The 22,129-nt window shown below is 37.4% G+C and overlaps 1 protein-coding gene across 2 annotated transcripts in view; it reads left to right on the forward strand.

Moving 5' to 3' along the window:
* Positions 1-22,129, forward strand: part of rpn2 (ribophorin II) — a 63,765-nt gene that overhangs the window by 29,482 nt on the left and 12,154 nt on the right. Inside the window, exons 10-17 of one of the 2 annotated variants that reach the window (XM_059980743.1) lie at positions 1,013-1,104; positions 1,228-1,342; positions 1,721-1,915; positions 3,529-3,615; positions 6,883-6,978; positions 9,214-9,289; positions 12,334-12,463; positions 21,682-21,759. In XM_059980743.1, the coding sequence (XP_059836726.1) occupies positions 1,013-1,104; positions 1,228-1,342; positions 1,721-1,915; positions 3,529-3,615; positions 6,883-6,978; positions 9,214-9,289; positions 12,334-12,463; positions 21,682-21,733 (843 nt within the window). In that variant the 3' untranslated portion in view covers positions 21,734-21,759. The remainder of the gene's footprint in view (positions 1-1,012; positions 1,105-1,227; positions 1,343-1,720; positions 1,916-3,528; positions 3,616-6,882; positions 6,979-9,213; positions 9,290-12,333; positions 12,464-21,681; positions 21,760-22,129) is intronic. The other variant, XM_059980744.1, reaches the window with a different exon arrangement.

Here is a 22,129-nt window from a genome sequence, read left to right on the forward strand (position 1 = left end):
GCTCATAGACATTTTCGAAGATTGCTTATCAGCCGAACTCTGTTCCCAAGATGTTATCCTTGTACCTCTTTATATGTTTCCAACATTGTTCAGAGTATTACCCGCCACATAATTCTGACTAATGGTACACTTGTAGAATTTATTTGAGAGCAATTTCAGATCCTTTGCTCTGCCTTCTTGTGCTTCATACACCAGTTATCTCCCAGGCTTCTTTATGATAATTCTCACTCCTACTTCTATTCCTCCAACCAGAGTCAGTTACCTTTGATGTCAAGTGTGGTGTAGCATATACTGTGTAAAAATTCTGTGCCTGATTAGGCAACCTTCTCTGTCCCAGCCTGTGTTGTCTTCCCTCCTGCTCTGCATCTCGTGCTATAAATAATGTCAAGGCTGGTAGTTCAGAACATCAAGAAACTTAACTTGTAGACCATAATGGAACAGTTTGAAGAGAGACGGTACTGTGCAAAAGTCTTAGGCACACCTACAGAGCTAGGATGCCTATGACTTTTGCACAGTACTGTAGTAATTTTATGTATTGCACTGTACTGCTGCCACAAAAAAAAATTCATGACTGATGTGGGTCTCTATTGTGAACTGAGAGTAGGAAAGGGACAGGGAGAGGGGAATCTTGGTTGGGTAAAGGGGAGTGGGGAGCAAGAAAGGAGTGAATTAGAGGCACTGGAGAGATGTTCTGTAATGATCAATAAGCCAATTGTTTGGAATCAAATCATTTTGCCTGGTGGCTCAGGAATGGGTGTATCTGCTCTTGTGCCACCCCTCTGCCCCTGGCACTCCTCTGCCATCTGTGCCGCGCTTCTCCTGCAGCACTCCACCCTCGCCATTCCTATCATCTTTTGCTTCCATTAGATTTACAAACTCATTCTCCATTCCATATTGACAAATACTGTACTGTGCAACATCAATGAATTGTGTTCCATTTATCAATTTAATAGTTTTCTCTTTCTTGATCTTAATTATGTGTAATAAACATGAACATTTTGTTTGAATCTAGCTGAAAATCAAAGTTGCCACTGAAGTTGGGATTACAAATGTTGATGTTTCCATTGTTGACAAAGATCAGAGCATTGCACCAAAGACCACCAGGTAAAGAAATATAATTGTTTATGGAAGTATTTCTAAAATTGTAGCTTTTTCATAAGAGTATGTATTTTATACAAAAAATACTCTAAGATTTTTTAGTATCATCTTCAATATTTATCCCATTAGGGTGATTTATCCAGCACAGGCCAAGGGTGTTATTACTGCTGATAGTCACCAGAACTTCGCCTTATCTTTCCAGCTGGTTGATGTAAACACTGGAGATGAGCTTACTCCACATCAAGTATGTACTGTTACTTACTGCCACCTTTTTACATGTGTTTTACAAAGGTAACTTGTTACGCAGTCTTTGGGCTGGATCCTGCTTACCCAGATTTACCATGCCCAACTCAAAAACCTCCCTTACCCAGAATTGCCAACTTCGGCCCTAAAACTGTCCATACATTGATTCTAAGGGGAACTTTACTAATTGAAGATTCCCATGGTGGGATTTCAGCAATGTCACGGCCTCCATCAGCATAGAAGAGACCCTGCTACTAAGCTTTAACAGCCAAAAAAGGCTCTCATGCCATTATTTTGAGCTATTGTTTAAAATATCCATTCAATTTCAAGCTTTACATTATTAAATATTGGAATATATTGTGAATGTTGTATGTTTTAGACTTTTGTGCGGTTGTACAATCAGAAGACTGAACAGGAAGTGGTGTTTGTGGCTGAAACGGACAGTAAAAATGTATACAAGTTTGACCTGGATGTGACAGAAAGAAAGTCTGAATTTAATTCGGTCTCTGGAACCTACTCACTCTTTTTGATAATTGGAGATGCAACACTTGAAAACCCAATTTTATGGCATTTGGTGAGTTCTTTCATTGAAGAGTTTTTTTTAACTTTTTCAAAATGTGTAATATTTTCGATACTGAAGATGACTCACATTTTTTTAAATGATTTTGAATTTGTACAATGTACTGTATCATTGCACTCCCTTATCTTGTTTCTTTTCCCTAAAAATAAAATTATGTTCCCTATGCTTTTTTTACTGCTGAGTTTTTAATTGAAGTGTTTCAAAGTAATAGCTTCATTGCAATATGGTAAGTATATTTATTTCATATACTGTAGATAATTTACAAGTACTGACGGTGTTACAAAAAATGTTCCATTTACAAAGAGTTGCACTAGCTACACATGGTAAGAAAACCCCACTGTTTTTGCTTTCTAAATTATGTCATAATGTCAACCCTTGTGTAGGTGCACAATTTTAATTTTCTATTTAAGCAAGTAGTTAAGATTGAATATGACCCATAACATTCCTACTTTCTTTGGTGCTTCATATTTTAGCAGTATCATTCATTGAAGCCTGCATAGTATTAAGCTCTTCAGTATTGATTTGTCATTAAGAATGATTCATGATTTGAACATTCTGCTACAAAGGCCCAGAAAAGAGTTTAATTGATAAAATGGAAATGTTCAATAATTTCAGGTTGTCAAAGTGGTATCTGATTGTATTTAGTGTTGGGTGAGTAATCTGGTTCATCCATTTATGGATAAAACATTTCTAGAAGAAAGCAGCAGATCTAGAATTAATTTTCTAGTTGATGTCATAACTGTTTTTATTGTTGAGGTTGCAGCACTAGTACAGGATTTTTTTTAAAAATTCTAATACTAATTACAGTAATCTCCATGAGAATTCGTAACAGGATCAGTTTTACTTCATGCTTACAATTCTAATGAGCTGAGGCATCCAGGAGAATCCTACTCTTAACATATTTGTGTATCATAACCTTCAATATGTTTGTAATTTAGCTACATATATTCTAACATATTCAATATAAAGTAGAAAGAAATTATATTAAGAATCTACTGTGGTGCTTACTTGTACTGCAAAGGGACAATTATAATTGTGTAGGTTCCAATAAAAGAGAAAGTGTGTTTATCAACATGGATGGGCCAGATCTTCCTAGATCTGGTGCACCATCCATTGTCCCTGTCCCCAGACGCTCATGGAGGTTTGATCTCACCAGCATCTCCATCTTGAGAATAACGATTGACCAGATGTCCAAAAACTGAAGTTAAAGTTAATAAGGGGGAAAAAAAGAATTGCATAAATAACCATTTATGTGAGGACAAGAATCCCCATGAAAATTAAATGCACACTCCAGTCACACACCAGATCTGACTTGACTTAGGCTCAGAGTGATGATTTTCGCAGAGTAATGTTGGGGATTCTCAGCAAGAGTAGCTCTCCTGGGTTCTATATATGTCCATGTACGTACAAGAATTGGTTGCATTGCAGTAGTTAAATATTGGTAGTTCCCTTTGGACTTTTGTATTTCTTTCGATATTTGAAGCTTCATGCAAAAATAAAAGCTGGATTGTGAGACAGCCAAAGATTTTAATGAGATGAATTTTAGCATAAATTGCATGTTTTAACAATTAAAAGGAAAATCTGTTTTATTTTCATGAATTTTGTAGGCTGATGTTGTGATTAAGTTTCCTGACGAGGAGGCTCCAACCCCAGTACAGTCTCGGAATCTCTTTGCCCCCAAGCCTGAAATTCGGGTAGGTGCTTGTGTAAGACTAAACTGCAAATAACTGGCATTGTTCTGATATCTGGTCCAATTAAGAACAGTATTACATTTCTACTAGAAATCTAAAATGAAAACAAAATACTGTGAGTCTTTGGGTTAAATAGCATACCCAGAGAAAATTAAGTTAACTGCTGGTTAGCTTTAAAGATGACCTTTCTGCAGATGTTGTAAGACTTGCTGAATTTTGCTTCATTTTAGTCTAGGTATTATAAATGTTGGAGTAACGGTTTGTACTCCATGTCAGGCTGTTAACATTCATGAATTGCATTAGCAACATGACTGATACCACATGTAGTGACATTCTTCAGATTATTTTGAATTCATTTAAATTTGTCGTGTTTGGTAAAGACAAGACAAGTATATAATGATGGTGCCAAAGCTTGGCAATCTGTCAATTTAACTTCAATTTTTACAATGAACGTAGTTTTGAATCCATCCAATGACCAATTGAAGTAACGCAAAACAAATGTAAATTGGGAAAGACCCCAACTCCAAAAACAAATTCTCTCCTTGACTGTGTGGGTCTCCTCCTGGTGCTTCGCTGTCCTCCCACGTTTCAAAGATATACGGGTAGGTTAATTGGTCACATGAGTGTAATTATGTCACTCAGGCTCAATGGGCCAGAAGGGCCTGTTACCATGGTGTATCTTTAAATAAAGAGATAAAATGAAAATGTGCTGCCTCAGAGTTTTCAGTATTAAAGTACATTTGCCATTTTCAATCTCGTTTAAATTGCCATCTTTCCACAAGGTTTTTTACAAATGTAAACTGTATATTGCATACTGTCAGTTCTAATTTATGCACCCATAAATTGCAAGATTACAGATAATAATCTCAATGCAATTCAGTGAACTAGATTTAAGAAGGTAATGAATTTATATGAACTTTGAATCAGAATTGGGTTTGTTATCACCAACATGTGACATGAAATTTGTTAACTTATCAGCAGCAGTTCAATGTAATACATAATCTAGCCAAGAAAAAAATAATAACTAATTAAAAAAAATTAAAAATAATAAACAAGTAAATCAATTATGTATATTGAATAGATTTTTTTAAATGTGCAAAACAGAAATACCGGGTTTTTTTTAAGTGAGGTAGTATCCAAAGATTCAATGTTCATTTAGGAATTGGATGGCAGAGGGGAAGAAGCTGTTCCTGAATCGCTGAATGTCTGTCTTTAGGCTTCTGTATCTCCTTCCTGATGGTAACAGTGAGAAACGGGCATACCCTGGGTTCTGGAGGTCCTTAATAATGGACGTTGCCTTTCTGAAACACCACTCCCTGAAGATATCCTGGGTACTTTGTAGGCTAGTACCCAAGATGGAGCTGTCTAGATTTACAACCTTCTGCAGCTTCTTTGGGTCCTGTGCAGTAGCCCCTCCATACCAGTCAGTAATGCAGCCTGTCAGAATGCTCTCCATGGTACAACTATAGAAATTTTTGAGTGTATTTGTTGACATGCCAAATCTCTTCGAACTCCTAATAAATGTATATGTATGTTGCTTTTTACATCAATTTTGGTGATCTTTGATTTGTAATTCCACGTGAAATGTATATCCATTTTTTCCTCAAATTTTCTGGTTATAATTGCTCTCTGTGCCAAAGCAATCCATGATATATAATTGCTTAATGGCATTTGTTACCCATTTTCTTCACTTCTTTTGCCACTACAAATTAATGATCCCTCCAAATTCTCCAAACAAATTGTCTTTCTCCCTTTTTGTATTAACAAAATTCACTGTACAAATCTCTTATATATTGCAAGAAGAGCAGCGAATATAATTCCAGTTTAGACCTGGATGTTCCACCATACTTCTGGAGCAATGTTCGGTGGACAGATAAGGCAGAAGTTGAACTTTCTGGCAGACATGCACATCACTGTTTGGAGGAAAAAGGGCACTGCACACCAACACCAAAACCTCATCCCAGCTGTGAAGCATGGAGGATTGAGCATCATAGTTTGGAACTGCTTTGCTGCCTCATGGATAAGACAACTTGCAATTGTTGAGGAACAATGAATTCAAAATTGTGTTGAGAATGTCAGGGTAGTGTTCTGAGTTCTGAAGCTTAATAGAAGTTGGATGATTCAACAGGACAATGATCCAAAACAAAAGTGTAAATTAACAGAAGAGAGGTTTAAAAAGAACATTGTGTCTTGGGATGTCCAAGTCAGAGTCCAGAGCGTAACTAAATTGAGGTGCAGTGGCATGACCTGAAGGCTATTCTTGCAAGGTATCCCAGAAGTATTGATTAACTGAAACAGTTTTGTATGGAACAGTGGTCTGAAATTCCTCCTTGCTGTTGTGCAAGTCTGATCAGCAGCTACAGGAAATGTTTGGTAGTGGTTATTGCTGCTAAAGGAGGTTCTGCCAGTTATTAAATAAAAGGATTCACATACATTTTTCCACCTGGATTGTGAATGATTAAACAATGTGTTAAATGAAGACATGAAAAGTACAATTGTTTGTGTGCTGTTAGTCTGGGCAGGTTTTGTTTGTCTATTATTGTGAGTTAGATGAAGATCAGGTCACAACTTATGAGTAATTAATGCAGTAAACCAGGTAATTGCAAAGGGTTTACAAACTTTTTCTTGCAACTGTCTATATAATTCCTCTGTCTGCTCCCACTCCTCAGTTATGCCCCTTCACTGACCATATATTGTCTTGCTGGCCAGCTCATTGCTTGTAATATGATGCTTATGTTTATAAGGGACTTGTATTTCTTTTTAACCTAAGACAATACAGGTCCTTAGACCCTTGATGTATGCTGACCTTCTAACCTACTCCAAGATCAATCTCATTTTTCTTTCTCACAGAGCCCTCCAGTTTTCTTTCATTCATGTGACTATCTAATGAGTCTCTTAAATGTCTCTAATATGTTTGTCTCTACCACCAATCCAGGTAGCAAATTCCATGCATCCACCACTCTTTGGGAGGAAAATCCTACACCTATCATTCCCCGTATACTTCCTCCATCACCTTAAAATTATGCCCCTTTCTCTCCCTAATCTTTTAACAGCATAACTGTGTTTCTGGCTCTTTCCTTTTTAATCGTAGCTGTGAATATTAGGAGACTTGCAAGGTATTTAGTTGACATTTACATTTTTTTTATATAGTACAGTTCAAGACTTGAATTAGGATTAGTAATCATACTTAATAATTTAATTTTGATTTATACTCTTACATAATTTAGCTGTAACATGGTAAATGATCTTTTAACACTGTTGTTTTTGCAGCATCTCTTTAGAGAACCTGAAAAGAAACCACCGATTGCAGTCTCCAATACTTTCACTGCCCTTGTTTTAGCACCCCTCCTGTTGCTTATCATTCTGGTAAGCAGACATTTTATCAGTTTTTTATGATGCTATGAATGACTGGAATTTTTATTGCGACACTGTCTATTCAATGTAATCTTTTCTCATTTTATTGTTAAAGGTTAATTACAGCTCTGATAATATTATGAACATTTGTGTACTATGTGAAGTTCAAGTAGTAAGGAAAATACATTTGGCAACTTGAAACTTCCTTTTTATATTTTCATTGTTTCCATATTTTATCTGGCTGGTCCAAGGAAACAGTAAGAAGTAGAGATGATATTAATGTTGGCGACTAGAATTCTAAGTAAGGCATGGAATCACATGGGTATCATCACATCTAAACCTTCTCATATTTTTACCAAGCATCTAGTACCAAGCACTTATTGCCTTGTACCTTCTAGAGTAATGATCAAATATAATTGGCTGATCTTCTACTTTACTTTGGAACCTTGATGTTTGTAAAACAAAACCACAAAAATGAAAGTAATTATGTAGCACTAATTGGGCTAGCTGATGGTGTAGTGGCATCAGCAATGCACTGTGAGGCGGATTGTCCTGAGTTCGAATCTGGCCAAGTCCCAACCTAGGTAGAAACAGTATCTGCGTCGAAGAAAGGCTCGACAATCTACTTCTTTATCTTGCCACGAAAACCCTATGGACAAGTTCATAGGGTTGCCATATGTCGATGATGACTTGACAGCATTCAGCAACAACAGTTATGATGAGGGGCAGGAACAGTGATGCCAAACCTTACAAATCAGCAGCTTTCTCCTCTTCTTCCTCACTCTCTCTGAGGGGGGAAAAAAAAGGAGAAATGTCAGGTCACAGCAAAAGTAAGGCTGGCTTTCTAAAGTGAAGCATTCAAATACTTTAAAATTAGTTTCAAATAACTTCTTGAAATGTCATTGTATTCTGCAGATAAGGGCCCAGTTAATGGGGTCCACAATGTCCTCTGTAAAAATTGGGTTTTTTATTATCTAAACGTCATGGCCATTAAAGTTGTCTTCCAAAAGCCATTTGTTGAACAACCATGATGTATTGTATATTATTCTTTTCAGTGTGATATGTGGTAGAGTAGGGTATATGCAGTTTTCAATATCTTGATATATACTCTATCAAAATGGTAAAAGAATGACTGATGACTGTCAAAGGTTTTCTTATTGCAACATGAATGCTGTACAATAACTTACTGGCTGTTCTGTTTGTACCTTTTGTTTTACTGCCTACTTTATACATAGATTTTCCAATTGGGAAACTAAGGTGCATATTAAATGGCTGGTATAGTTGGAAATTTTACAGATTCGACTAATTGTCGTAATTTCACATTTCTCAATGCAGAGAATAGGGAGAGCACTTCAAATTGAACAGCATGAAATTTGGTTAATAATGGGGTTTTGTGAACTGCTCTTCTGAGGTATAGAATAAAGAGGTTAAAATGATTGCATATACAGTTGATAGAAAAAGAAAACTCTAAACCCAAAGTGCTGTAGATAAATCAGTGAAAGGACAAGTGTTTAGATCTTAGGTTATTTGTGTGTGTTGTGCTACAATTGTGACTAATGTATTGAAATCAGGTAGGACTTGGTAATGTAATGTGAGTGTAATTTTTAAACAAATCATGCACTACGAAGTATTTTTCTGAGATGATGCAGTCAAAGATCATGAACAAAGATTGACACCAGAATTAAATTGAAGTAGCAATGAAATGACTGCCAGCCATTAATCTGCACTGATAAGTCTTTAAAATGTTGTCCTAATGGATCTTCGAAATGCTCAAATGACATCATTAATGCTACAAGAGAGTAGTATTGAATTATTTACTGAGTTCTACAAAAAATGTCAATTACAGTTTAGTGAAAGAGTCCAAAAGGTCCAACTCTCCTAATGATTAGGTTGTCATTTTGATGCTATTGATAGTACTTCTTTCTAGTGCTATTTATCTAAATAGATTGTCCATGTTAAGAGTGAGGTTCAGTTTAATTGTCTTGCAACATTGGGAATCTGGAGAAATCTCCCTCAGTTATTTTTAAATCTCACTTTGACGTTGGCGTTGATCAAGTTTGGGGTTGGTGAATAGATGAGTTTAATGGACTTTCCTTGCCCTTTTATTCATTTCTTAAGTTAGAATGATCCTGTTAAAGGAATATTATGCTTACAAAAAGATGTAATGTAAATCTTTAAATGGTGACCTTGTGTTTTATAGAAATACCCATTTTAGGTTTGTTTCTTTAAAATTGTTTTCTCTTCCAGTGGATCAAATTGGGTGTCAACATCTCTAATTTTACCTTTTCACCAAGTACTATTATCTTCCATTTGGGTCATGCTGGTAAGTTATCACTTCTTGAGAAACTAATAATTTTTAAATATTGCATTTAAATTCAGTACATGATTGAGCATTTACTAAAAATCATAAATATTATTAAACTAGTTATTTGGTCTTGTCATCCTTATTTGCAGTTAAAAATATTATCTTTTCCTTTGTACCCTGTGCCATGGCTTGCTATTTTAGTTTACAGTATTTCTGAACTTACCCATTGTGTTCCTGCAAATTTAGTCAAAGTGCTTTCTAGAAACTATTTTAATTGCGATTTGTTTTCTAAAAAAAAGTTCATTTCGACTATGACAATAATAATTCAGATAAAAATTGCATCAGTCATGACAATTTTTGCAAAGCACAACTTTTTTGTACAGTATGCAAAGAAACTTATTCTAAAACCCAGTTATTAAATACAATGTAGTGTTCCGATGCATCAGTCATTTAGTTTTGAATAGTTTTCTGCTCTACCATTTTCACAACTTTATCTGTTTTTACTTATTGGTGTTATCCATTTTGGTTACATGACCCAGCTTAAATTGTACATAATATCCAGCAACCAAAGGAATGAATCAAAATTATGGAACTCTATTTGATACTTGCAGATCTATGTTTGGTTAACTAAGGAAAATCATGGGGGGTATCATTATGCAGGTAGATTGGAAAAATCAGGTTGGTGCTGGATCCCAAGAAAGGGAATTGTACAATAGCAATGAGAGACTTTTTAAAGCAGCTTGTGGTTGAGCTCACTTAGGGAAAGACAATTCTGGATTGGGTGTTATGTAATTAACTAGATTTGATTAGGGAGCTTAAGGTAAAGGAATCCTTAAGCGGCAGTGATCAAATTTTGTATTCACTTTGCAGTGAAGGAGTGAAGATAAAGTCAGATGTATCTATTATAGTGGAGTAAAGGCAATTACAGAGGCATGAGAGAGGAGCTGGTCAAAGTTGATTGGAAGGTAGCATTAGCAGGGATGGCAGCAGAACAGCAGTGGCTGGAATTTCTGGGAGCAATTCTGAAGGTGCAGAATAGATACATCCCAAGGATGAAGAAGTATTCTGTAGGGAGGATAGGCTGACAAAGGAAGTCAACGATAGCATAAAAGCAAAAGAGAGGACATATAATATAGCAAAAGTTAGTGGGAAGTTTGAAAATTGTGAAACACTTTTTTTTAAAAAAAAACAGCACAAGGCAACTAAGGAACCATAAAGAAAAGATGAAATGTGACAGTAAACCAGCCAGTCATTAAACAGGATACCAAAAGTTTTTTTGGATTTACAAAGAGGAAAAGAGGGGCAGGAGTTGATATCAGATCACTGGAAAATGACACTGGAGAGACAAACTTAAGTAATTTGCGTCAGTCTTCACTGTGAAGGAATATGCAAAATGCAATATGCAAAAAATTCAGAAGTGTCGAGGGGAGTGCATGTAGGTGCATTTACTAAGGAGGTGGTTGGGATGCTGAAAGGTCCAAAGGCAGTTAAGTCATCTGGACCGGATGGACTGAACCCCAGGTTTCTGAAAGAGGTAGCTGAAGAGATTGTGAAGGCATTAGTAGTGACCTTTCAAGAATCACTAGATTCTGGAATGATTCCGAAGGACTGGAAAATTGCAAATATCATTCCATTCTTTAAGAAGGGAGGAAGGCAAAAGGAAAGTGCATGTTTGGCACAGCATCATGGGCCGAAAGGCCTGTATTGTGCTGTAGGTTTACTAAGTTTTTTTGTTTTCTATGGAAGAAATTATAGGCCAGTTAATCTTGACCTCAGTGTTTGGGAGGATGTTCGAGTGCATTATCAAGGATGAGGTTTTGGGGTACTTGGAGACATGATAAAATAAGCCAAAGCCAGCATGGTTTCCTTAAGTCTGTTGGAATTCTTTGAGGAAATAAACAAAAATAGACAAAGGAGAGTCAGTGGATGGTGTTTGCCTCAGAAGGCATGGATAGAAGATTGGCTCTCTGGCTGGAGGCAAAGTGTGGGAATAATGGTGGCCTTTTCTGGTTGACTGCCAATGTCTTAGTAGTGTTCCATAGGGGTTGGTGTTGGGACTGGTTTTGTTCACGTCATAGGTCAATGATTGGATGATGGAAATGATGACTTTGTTGCCAAGTTTGCAGCCAATGCGAAGTTAGATGGAGGGGCAGGTAGTGTTGAGGAAACAGGGATTTTTGCAGGAGGACTTCAACAGATCAGGAGAATGGGCAAAGAAGTGGCAGATGGAATATAATGTACTTTGGTAGAAGGAAAAAAGGTGTAGACTGTTTTCTAAATGGGGAGAAAATTCAAAAATTTGAGATGCAAAGGGACTTAAGTACAAGATTCCCTAAAGGTTAATCGGTGGTAAGGAAGGCATATGCAATGTTAGCATTCATTTCGAGAGGACTGGAAAATGAAAGCAAGGGTGTAATGCTGAGGCTTTATAAGGCATTGGTCAGATCGCACTTAGAGTATTATAAACAGTTTGGGCTTAATAGACGTTTGTGGCATTGAAGAGGGTCCCAAGGAGGTTCATGGTAATGATGCCAGGAATGAAAGGGTTAATGTAAGACATGCAGTTGATGGTTCTGGGCCTGTACTCACTGGAGTTTAGAAGAGTGGTGTGTGGATCCCTTTGAAACCTATCAAATATTGAAAGACCTAGCTAGAATGGATGTGGAGAGGATGTGTTCTATAATGGGGGAGGCCAGGACCAGAGGACATGGCCTCAGAATGGAGGGACGTCCATTTATAACAGAGATGTGGAAGAGTTTATTTAACCAGAGGATGGTGAATCTGTGGAATTCATTGCTATAAATGGCTGTGGTGACCAAGTCAATGGGTATATTTAAAGTGGAGGTTGATAGCTTTTTGATTAGTCAGTGCATCAAACTTTGGGAAGAAGGCAGCAGAATGGGATTGAGAGGGATAGTAAATCAGCCATGGCAGAGTAGACCCAGTGGACTGAATGGCCCACTTCTCCTGTGTCTTTATGGTCTTGTGGTCTAGTAGTTTATCCATGAAGGACTACCATCTTTAGCCAGTCTAATGCTTCTCCTTGTACTGCTTAATTCCAGGTATGTTGGGACTGATGTATGTATACTGGACTCAACTGAATATGTTCCAGACTTTGCAGTATCTTGCTGTGCTTGGCAGCATCACTTTCTTTGCTGGGAACAGAATGTTAGCTCAAAAGGCTGTGAAACGGTAAGAAATTCTCATTTTGTTCATCTGTGCTATGCACCTTTGTAACTGAATTTTTGATGGTTCCAAATGTTTGTTTATTTTGTCACTACAGCCAATCCGGTTCTTTGAATATCTAGTTTTTAACTCTTCTTGGCCTAAATTTATGGAGCTTCTAACACAATAGAAACAAGATAATGCTCCTGATTTAAAGGTTATGGCTGATAAAACCAGGCGGCAGGGATTCCATTGTGCTTGGAGTTGCCTCCTAATTATTTAACAGTAATTAAAAACATAGAATTTGGGTAATTGCATAGTTATAATTTTGTAAGTCAAATTGATTTTATCTTAGTAATGTTATAATCGCCAAAAGTAGGCCATTTGTAATCTGAAAACAAGCATTTTGTGTTTTTCTTACCAAGAGAAAGTTCCAATTATTAAATAGCTTCAATGTGTTTAAAGCACATTAGGTTTGTCATGTGCAGAACATTCCTACCAATCATCAAAAGGTTAAAGTTGAGTGCTTCTGGTCCTTCTTCCTAAAATACTGTTTTTAAATGCAGCACTAACTCCACGATAAAAATTGGATCAACAGCATCTATATAAAGACAATTCTAGGTTTTATGGGAGCTTGAAAATGAGTGACCCAATATGTGAGGCAAGCAAAAAAAAAGATGACCCAGCAGTATCCCAGTATCCAGAATGTGCAGGAGGTCAGGCAACATTTATGGTTTGGGACCCAACAGTCACTCTGGGTTGCAAGAAATATCTACAGCCTTTTTAGCTTGAACAACCATATTATCCATATATTGGAGGAGATTGGCTGGAAGAGAAGGAATGAGGCACCAAAAACAGCAGTGCTGGCACAAAACCAGAGTTTACTTTAAAAAAAATAATTTGCTTGTCTGAAATAGAGCTCTAAAGACAGAAAAACAGGCATATTTGAAATTGACCTTAAAGTTCGTCATTTAAATATGGATATTTTTGTGCTGTCTGGGTTATGGCTCAGTTGCAGTATTTAAACACAGCCAACGTCTAATTTTGTAATGCTAATTCGTTAATTTTAAAATAGAAATTGTAAAAAAACATTTGCTTTAAAGCTATTTGCCCTTATTGTTTGAGGCTCTGAATATATTTACATATGTTTCTATCTCTTATAGTGTAGATATCCAGTGGTGAAAATTTTATAGGATTAAATTAATTGTTCATTTACTTTCATCTGTTCTAGAACTCTTACCTTTGAGATGAAAGTGTCATTTCTTCTGCTGAGAGTCTAATGCAAAATGTTAACAATTATTATAGCCACTGTACAAATTAAGAGGGAAGAAATTCTAATGACAAAATATGTCACTAGTTTTTGTTTTGACTTATAATTAATTGACTATGATTACAAAGAAAGGAAATATTATATTGTGTGGTAGTGGCATTCCTAACCAAAGTAAATGCTTTTTAACTCGCCCAACATCTACTGAATGTAACTTTCAAATATTGCGTCGAATCACACTTGGTAAATTGTTGGAGAAACCTTTTTTTTGTCTGTTGGGATGGACATTTCTATATATGGAATTAGAATTTTACAGCTGCTCAACATACCTTTGATTTGTATGATAATTATTGAGAAGTTAGAGATATAGTGGATTCTGGTTAATTAGGCCATCACTTAATTGGGACATCCGGTTATATGGTACAACTCTTAAAGAACAAAAATGAATTGAGAAAATTGACGGGATTCCCTTCATTTATTCTGGACACTATGCCACTTAATTGGGGCAGGAGACTGTTGCTAAGCAGTTTCTAACTAGCATTAATCACATGCTGTTAGTCACTACACTCTGCTTCGAATGAACAGATTTTAAATAGTGTTAGTTGTGAGTTTTCAAAATTCAGTGTTTTTGTTTTTGTCACTAATATATAGCAAGAAATAAGCAGTAAGATGAGTCAGGATCATTTTGCTCACTGCAGTTTCAAGTATCCAGGCATGATGCTTGAAATGGCCAGAAGAATGAAGCAATTTCACTACTTTTAACTGCCGTAGATTCCGGACTACAGAGCGCACCTGATTAAAAGCCGCACGCTCTAATTTTAGAAAGAAAATCAATTTTGTACTTGTACAAGCCGCACCGGATTTTAAGCCGCAGGTGTCCCACGTTGTAATATGAGATATTTACACAGAAAGATATTACACGTGAGGATTTTTTAACTTTTAATTAAATCCGTATGGTAACATAAACAAATATATATTGCAAATGCTTTTTTTCGAATAGTGCCTGTAACACAGCTACTTTTAAATATACATACGTATCGGTAACACACAAATTACGTTGCGTATACTTTTTTACTGAACAGTGCACGAACAACATTCCAATATCTCCTAACGACTGGTAAAAAAAATATATATATACTGCAGCCTACCAGGAAAAGTTATTGATCACCTTCTTCATCTTCCTCCTGTGCACTAAAACCATCAAAGTCCTTCAGTGTCCGAATTGAATAAAACCTAAGGATCTCGTCACTCACTTCAGTCTCTTCGTTGTCGCTCTCACTTGAGCACACGCGGTCCTCTTCATCACGCAGCAGTCCAGCCTTTCGAAACCCGCTGGTGATGGTGGAAGTTGTGACACCGCTCCACACATTTAGGATCCACTGGCAGACTTGAGTTAAAGATGCTCTTCGCATGCGTCCTGTTTTGGTAAAGGATTTCTCGCCGCTCATCATCCAAGCCTCCCACTCAACGCGCAGCGCCACTTTAAATGCCCGGTTCACGCTGATGTCCAGTGGCTACAAATACTTCGTGGTGCCCCCAGGAATCACAGCTGGAATTGAGTTTGTACTCTTGATGGCAGCTTTCACTGAACTTTCATTGTCAGCCGCTTAAAAAATCACCATCAGTGGAAGCTTTAGTCCGGATGCTGTGCAGCTCAGAACACAAGTAAAATGCGTTCTCTCATGGCCACTTGTTTTCAGTGTGATGGACGAGTCACCTTTTTTATTAACAGTCCGAGTGAGAGGCAGGTCAAACGTCAAAGGTACTTCATCCATATTTATGATATCATCTGGCCCGATGGAATTCTCCGCTATCTTTGTTTGAGTGAATGTGCGGAAGTTAGCAAGTTGTTCCTCGTGGTCGGGAGGGAGCTGCTGACACAGAGTCGTGCGTACCCTGACGGACAGGCCTTTTCGTCTCATAAATCTAAAACACCACGATGGCCCACCTCTAAAATCTTCGATTTTCATTTTGGTGGCGATTGCTTTAGCCTTCAGTCTCATCTGCACGGTGGAAACACCGCGGCCGCCTGCTCTCTGTGTGTTAACCCAGTCTTCAAGAAAGTTTTCAAGTTCGGGCCATCTGCTATGATTACCTCTGAAAGCTTTTGTCGTCTTTTTGCATTGACTCAGTTCTTCACACTGGCGTCTCCACCGTCTCAACATCGATTTATTTATGCCAAGATTATGTGCAGCAGCTCGATTTCCTTCTGCAACCACCAGATTGATCGCCTTTAACTTAAAAGCTGCATCATATGCTTTTCTTCGAGTGTTTTCCATGTTGATGAGGGTGAGTACAAATGACTGATTTACAATAATTTAATTGTGAAAGTGCGCTTGATTTATCGTACAATTTCATTGGACCTCTGTGAACTACTCATCAATTTTATTGGTCTACTGTTACGAGGCAAAATGTTTTTGGCGGCATGAAAAAAAAACATGCATTAGCGGCACCGTAGTATAGGCCGCAGTGTTGCTGCAGTGTTCAAAGCGTGGGAAAAAAGTAGTGGCTTATAGTCTGGAATTTACGGTATTTCCATGAAACTTAAGCTTATTGGGTCAGTTGCTGAATTGGGCCAAAATGTACTGTTCCTTATGTGTCCCAGTTAAACAGAATCCACTGTATATTTAAAAATGCACTTGAAGATGGCGCATGCTGTATTTATTTTCAGGTATTGACATTTGGTAAGATTTTTTTAATCATAGAACTGAGACAAAGTGAAGAACATGTTTCCCTGCATAATGCAATAGATAGACTCATAGATAGGCTCAGGTGTTCAGTACATAGTATACTCCACATAGTACATTCAAATAAATGGCACTTAAATATTTGACATATCACTTTAATGTAATCAGCTTTGGAAATAGGATACATTAGTATATAGTTCCAACTATTCTCTGTATCAAGTGTAACTTGTATTTTTAAGTTTTCTTTTTTGCTTGTCATAGTGACCACTTACGCAGTCATTGGTTTCAGCAATTCTGGTCTTATGTTGGGTTTCCTTGATAATTAGCCTTCTTCCCCCAAACTGACACATTTTTAAAAGTTGTTCACATAATGGTTTACCTTTGGTCAATCATTTCTGTGCTCACACAACCAAATGAAATGGGTTTTCATGCCATTTATGGTATTTCAAGTGACATTTCAGCAGTGATCATGCAAGTGAGCTTGGTTTCTGTTTACAAAACTACTAGCCAAATGTTCCCTTAAAGGTACAGTTCAGAGCCCTGGATAATGGTATTGTGCTATGGTTAACTCATTGTTTAGAACTTTACTGAGTATAGTTAGAGTAAAATGCTTCAGTTAGGTTAATCCATACTACTTGAATTTGAAAGCATCTCATCTTTTTATAAATTTTAACTTAATTAAACCAAAGCTCATCAGAAATACAGTAAGTCTAAAATCAACAATGACTTAAGAAATTCTAAAGATGCTGGAAATCTTGAGCGACATACAAAAAATGTTGGAGGAACCCATTCAGGCAGCATTTGTGGAGGAGAATAAATAGTTAATGTTTTTGGGCAGGATAGGAAAGAAAAGGGGAAGGACCCAGAATAGGTTGGGAGGGAAAGGATTACAATCTGGCAGATAACAGGTTAGACCAGATTAGGGGGAGGGTGCAAGGGCAAGACACTGTAGAAGGAGAGAAGGTGGACGACAGAAAAGAAGAGGATGGGAATCAGTGAACGGTATTGGTAAGTGAGGAGAACAGAAGAGGTGAGAGGGAAACCAAAATGGGGAATAGAAAAGGAGGGAGTGGGGAGAAATTACTGAAAGATAAAGAAATCGATGTTGTTATCAGGTTGAAGGCTATCCAGATGGAACACGAGGTGTTGCTCCTCCAACCTGAGCTTGGCCTCATTGTGGCAGTAAAATAGACCATGGGCAGACATGTTAGAATGAGAAGTCAAATTGAAATGGGTGGACACCACACTAAAGTTCAGGGAGTGTCATTGGAGGCATTGTGAAATTTGCAGAAGGTCTGTCAAGGAAGAAATAGAATTGTAAGCATGGTGCCTAGAAAACATTGTTTTCTTTTTGGGGGTGTGAGTTGAAGAGGGTTTTCCAATGGGCCACAGAGAGGAGGTCCCTGTAATTGAGAGTACAAATTGTAAGGGGCAGGACAGGTGGGAATGGTATGGCATTAAAGGTATTTTCAACAGGGTTGATATATTTTTAATTATCAACACAGTTGATATTTTGGTGATCAGAAGCAAGAGATAAATAGAAAAGAATTCTGTGTCATAGAAGCAGCATTCGTGTGGGAAACCAGTGTCTGACATTGAAAGCTTGGCTCGGTCAAAAAGTAATTCATTTTTTGGGGTCCTGTCAATAGCAGGGTGCTTCAGTTTGAAAGGCTTGTCATTTGTTATTAAGCTTAAGCATGTGTTGGAAACTGTACAATAATGTCTTGTATTTTATCTACCTAATCCATGAATGTGACTTAAATAGAAACTCAAATACAATGTTCATTGCTCATAAGCAATGAACACTGTATTTGAATGTCTCTTCATTAATCACATCTGTACTTGCAAAAGCACCTAGGAATAATGAGATTGCTATGCTTTAGTAGTTTCAAAAATATTTCCAGTGTTTGCTTTGAATCTTCAATAATGGTTTTACAACCCTCTGATGATTCTGACAGAGGGAAAGTATATCTCAAAATCTTAATGCATGGATTAGTAATTAATTTGGGCATTTATTTATGATGCACAGAACATTGTTCATCCTTTAGTATTTATTATCAAAGTATACAATCCTGAAATGTTACTTACCGTCTTGAAGATTATGTTGCCCACTTGCAACCCTTGACAGTGTTGCCATGCTCTCAATCACAGCCAACCAGAGTTAACTACCTGTTCTCTAAAGATGAGTAGTCAATAGACAACTCACTATTCAAGCTGGGATATCAACATTACCCTAAAATTAGCACAAAGGATCACACTACCACCCACCTTATTCCATATGAGTCAAGGTGACAATGTGTCGTCTAACTTCTTAGAGTTTGGGTGTTTGACCAACCAAATAGCACAAAAGGAGGCTATTTCGATGTGCACATCTGTAATGGCAGGTTCAATGCCCTATCCATCTACAACCTCTCATCTATGCTGGCCGCTGTTCCTCTCCTGTCACTTTGGAAGTTGCTATTGAATGTCCTTCTGTCTGTTTTCCAGATTGTAACTTTTCTTGGTGGGGCTTGCTGATTGTAAGTGCTTCATTGTCACAGAAACAGTAGCCTTTCTGCCCGAGTCTGTATCAACTGCTAAAAAAAAAACACCAATCATACATGTAAATTTATTCTCGTCACATTACCATCGATGACACCCAGATTCAATTTTGCTTGCACGTACACACGCACGCACGCCAATTCTTGCTTCACCAGAGTTGTGTGGCATCCGAAACATTATGTAAAACCACTCATACAGAGAGTAAAAAGTCTCATAGGCAAAATTCAAAGGCAGGAATGCACCCTGATCACTGGAGCTGGAAGGCAGAAGTTTTGCAGTTTCACTGCTACAGGTTCATCATTCCCTCACTTAACCTTGATTCAGAAATCTAGATCCACTGACCTACAAGGTAGCAAGGTGGAGATATGCCTGTAGCAAAGGAGGTGTAAGGCACTCCTTCCCTCTGCTACCTTACAGGTCATCCTTGAGCAAGGTGCAACGCCTGCTCAACCCAACCTCTCCCCAGTCAGGGTCCCATGAAGCCATGGGATCATGCGGTGGATGGTATGAGCAATTGGTGGATATCACAACTCCTGGTTATGCAGCTATTGGGGCCAGGTAGACCATCTCTGAAGAATATTGATAATGGCTGGAGTCACCCATCTTGTAAAGACACTGCCCAAAAGAAAGCAATGATAAACAACTTCTGTAGAAAAATTTGCCAAGAGCAATCATGGTCAAGACCATGATCACCCACATCATATGACATGGCACATGATGATTAGGTCTGGAATTCGAGCAGTCTGGTCCTTAATGACAGCAGGTCTGCAACAGCATAATGAGATGAAGTTGAGTCAGAATAATTCTGCACAAATCCACCTGTGGAGAATTTAAGCAGGCAATGGCCCAAACAGGCTTTGTCATCTATCAAAGGTGTCAAAGTGTTTCAATGTCTAACATTCAGAAACATTTTTAAGAACTATTTAAGTATAACCTTGCAGGCAACTCTTGTATTTTAAAAATTGCTGTCAATTTCCCCTTCTTCAAAACAGCCTGACAATCCCCACTGTCTGCAGACTGACTGTTCAGTCTGAATGCTGAGGAATTGCAACATGTTCCTGCTTCACTGGCAGAGTGAACCAGGACTGAGAACTGGCTAAACTCTACCAGTGATTAAGTTCAGGACTTCAATCTTTATGTGGCAGTTTTGAAACTCACCACCACATGATACAAAGTCTTAAAAAAGTACAGCACAGAAACAGGCCCTTGGGCCCATCAAGTCCATGTTGACCTATTAATCTTCCTAGTCCCATTGACCTGCACCTGGACTATAGACCTCCATATCACTCCCATCCATGTACCTATCCAAATGTATTTTTAATACATTTCTCCTTCCAGATATGCTTACTGGTCTTCCAGTTATAGGGTTTACTACTTGTGGTGAACAGATCTTCTGGTCATTCTGTCAAAGCCCCTATTAATTTGGAACACTTTTGAAATATTACTTGTTAAGGATAATAGTCACACCTTTTATAGTCGATTCATGGGACAGAAGTCTCTTGTTACCAATATCAATCTGGTAAATCTCAGTTCTTTCTACAGTATCTTAATCCTCATAAATTAATGTCAATCATGAGTGATTTGTGAAGGCTTGGTGCATCTTACAACTTTACTTTTTTTTGCAATGTTTGCTGGTGTAACTTTGTCTTCTGCATTTATCCTGCACTTCATTTTCCTTCCGAACCAAGCAGTGCAACTGAAGTGAATGTTTGTTTATGCTGCAGGGTGCTTTACAGATGACTGATTATATCATGTTGATGAATTCCTGTTGGGTATATAATTTTAGTAATTCGTTTGAAGATGGTTCATTTAGAATTAGACTACCTGTGTACTCTCTGAGGACCTTTTTAGCCATGGGGGAAAATCTATTTTAAAGTGTGTAGTCTTTCAAAACAGGGTAGAAATCCATTTATCATGTTAGACAGTGCTTTAGGTCCCAAAAAGTTCCAGTAAGCTTCAGCTGTTAGTTTATTCAATAAAAGAATGTTGTTGTAGAACACTATTAGAAAAGAAATCATCGCCTAATAATCGAGTCAGTGCTCTAGTTATTCATTGCAGTTTATGCAGTGTCATTGAATTGGGGGAAGAAGTGAGGTTTTATTTTGCTGTAGTTTTAAATGCTATCCTTTTGGAAGTAGGCATATATGAAAAGAGCAGAATGGGGCTTGCTGTGATTTCTGAACCACACCTTCTCCCCAGAACTGGTAGAATGTCTTACAACAACCACTCTTTAAACTTTCCTTGGGTGAGGTAGCTAGAAAGCCAAGGGAACTGTAGACTGATGAGCATCTTGAGCATCATTGGCCAACATTTTGGAGAAATATGAAGTCCAAACCACAACTATATTCGGAGATCATTAATGACTGCAGACAGTCAGTACCTTCGAAAGAAAATATTTGGATCTGGAATTCACATTTTGCTTTTAAATATGATGTAATAAAATATTTGTAACAGATTTAAATTTAATTAAAGCAGTATCTTTAATTTTTTTCATGTATTGTAACTAATGTGCCCGGGGAGGGGAAGCTGAGAAAGTCTTCACAGCAGAAAATAGTCGAAAGCAAATTTCCAAATATTTAGTTCATGCAAACTTCGGTGGTTTGTCTCTTTCTATGTAGAGTTAAAAACTCTCAATATGCCATCAATGGCACTTCAGTGAGGAGTTTAATTCTGTGAGCTTTAATATCGTATTCCTCTGCTCTAAAGATCTTTTGCCTTTTCTAAATCTGTATTCCTCTCTCCTTTGCCAGGATTGCAGCAGAACAAAGCAGTAGATTGGCAAAATATAGGACTCTTCGGTAGAAGGGTTTCTAATCAACTTAACCCAAGTAAGGGTTTTAAATGCATCAGCTGTGTATGTAGAAAATTAAATTTTCTGATGAGCATGTGACTTGCTGAGTGTTTTTCGTTTCTGCTATGCATGGCAAAAGATGTGTATTTGAAGTTAATGGTAAAGTTGTATTACTTTTTCATTGTCAAAGTGAAAGTTGTGGCTGTTGGGTGCATCCAGACTTTCATTTAATGTGATCTTGATCAAATGTACATTTTCTGCCATTTAACTCTTATTTTGATATTCAATACTTATTAAAAATAGAATTTATTTTATTGATCTGGACTCTTAATATCAACCAACAACTTAACAAGACTATTTCAACATGTGTTCAGTGGCCACTTTATTAGATACATCTGATTGTTAAT

The sequence above is a fragment of the Hypanus sabinus genome, chromosome 9, assembly GCF_030144855.1.
Source record: "Hypanus sabinus isolate sHypSab1 chromosome 9, sHypSab1.hap1, whole genome shotgun sequence".
In the NCBI taxonomy this organism is placed as follows: Eukaryota; Metazoa; Chordata; class Chondrichthyes; order Myliobatiformes; family Dasyatidae; genus Hypanus; species Hypanus sabinus.